Here is a 1,702-nt window from a genome sequence, read left to right as displayed (position 1 = left end):
TTCCTGAACTTTGAACTCCTGAAATACGTATACCGCAAAGAAAACCTTGAGCCCAATACAACAAGTATACTAAGTATCATCTGTATGAAACTATGAATGTACCATATATCCTCCAACAATTCTGATACAGCACCCATTGCCACAAACAATGGCGACTCCCTTCCATCCGTAAACCCAATACCTGAATTCTGAACAATGGGTAAACAACACCAACACAAATCTGAATTCTGAACCTGAAATGTTAAAGCAGCATCCATGAACTGAACGATGAAGCTGCACTTATTTCCCGATTTCCTGAGTATACATGGTGAAGAGATGCAATGCAATCAATGGTTGAGGAACTCGGCGATGACCTTGTCCTGGGCGACGGCCTCTTCGCAGCAGGGCTCGAGGAGGTGGAAGGTGTGCCCCTTCCCCGGCGCCTGCCAAATGTCGGCCTCCCCGCGCCACCCGCTGGCCCTGAGCCGGTCGTAGTAGGCGCGGCCGCGGTCGCGGAGCACGTCGCCCTCCCCGATGCACACCAGCACGCGGCCGCACGCCAGGGCATCGAGCCCGGGGGCGCCCTCCACGAACGGGTTGATGAGCGGGTCGTCCTCCCCGGTGGTGGCCGGGCACATGACGCGCCACAGGCTGGCCAGGCTCTCCCGCGCCGCCGGGTCCAGGTCGTCGGAGGCCACCTTGTCGGTGCCGAGGAAGTAGGGGTGGATCATGAGGAGGCCGTGGATCGCGGCGGCGTGGGGCAGCCCCTCCGCGCCGACCCGCATCGCCACGTGGTGCGCGATGTTGGCGCCGGCGCTCTCGCCGCCGAGGTAGAGGCGGGCGAAGTCGGCGTGGTCGGCGAGCCAGGGCTCGAAGCCAGCGGCGGCGGCGGCGCCGGGGGCGGCGTGGGAGACGACCCAGGCGAGCGCGTCCCAGGAGTCGGCGTAGGCGGCGGGGACGGGGTGCTCGGGCGCGAGGCGGTACTCGACGGAGACGACGAGGACGCCGGCGAGCGCGGCGAGGTTGTTGAAGTAGGCGTGGAAGGTGGGGTTGAAGGCGGAGCCGAGGCAGAAGCCGCCGCCGTGGTAGTAGACGAGGACGGGGAGCTTGGCGTCGGCCTGGGCGGCGTCGATGCGGGGGAGATAGAGGCGCGCGGAGACCTCGGGGGAGATGACGCGGTCGCGGGAGGCGACCCCGGTGGCGGCGTCGGCGTCGGCGGAGGCGGCGACGAACTCGGAGCCGAAGTAGCGCTCCACGCGGTTCTTGTAGATGCGGATGCAGGGCATGGACTCGTAGACGATCTCGTCGTCGGCCGCGGGCGCCGGGGCCGGGATGGGGGCGGCGGCGGCCATCGCGCGCGCGGTGGAGATCTGGGGGAAGACGGGCGACGGTGGTGGTTGGGACTTGGGGTTGAGGCCGAGGGGGGCGTGTAGACTTTGCTCTGCTCTGGTCAAGTAGAAATGTAGGCTCTGCCAGCGCCTAGCTAGCTACTCCCTCCGTTCCAAATTAGATGACTCAACTTTATACTAACTTTAGTACAAAGTTGGGTCATCTATTTTGGAACGGAGGGAGTAGGTTGGTGTTGATTGGCTTCTTGCTGCAACTTAACTTGAAGAAGAATTAATTGATTCCATAGCTTAATCCTGATTAGTGGAGTACTAGTTGTAGAACATGGAAGAGTTCTGATTTTCTTTATTTCTTGTGGGAAGAAGGGTTCCGGATC

General features: G+C 61.5%; 1 protein-coding gene across 1 annotated transcript; it reads right to left on the bottom strand.

Moving 5' to 3' along the window:
* Positions 1–1,467, bottom strand: LOC123113661 (2-hydroxyisoflavanone dehydratase). Its single transcript, XM_044534963.1, has one exon. It carries the CDS (start codon positions 1,329–1,331, stop codon positions 327–329), a length of 1,005 nt encoding a protein of 334 aa, XP_044390898.1. The 5' UTR covers positions 1,332–1,467; the 3' UTR covers positions 1–326.
* Positions 1,468–1,702: the final 235 nt, after the last annotated feature.

This window comes from Triticum aestivum, chromosome 5B, assembly GCF_018294505.1.
Source record: "Triticum aestivum cultivar Chinese Spring chromosome 5B, IWGSC CS RefSeq v2.1, whole genome shotgun sequence".
NCBI lineage: Eukaryota > Viridiplantae > Streptophyta > Magnoliopsida > Poales > Poaceae > Triticum > Triticum aestivum.
Note: the sequence above shows the minus strand (reverse complement) of the source record. Positions and strands in the feature narration are given on the sequence as shown.

Bases quoted from the DNA above. Each gene is read 5' to 3' on its own strand.
- LOC123113661 (XM_044534963.1), bottom strand. From the start codon at position 1,331: ATGGCCGCCGCCGCCCCCATCCCGGCCCCGGCGCCCGCGGCCGACGAC.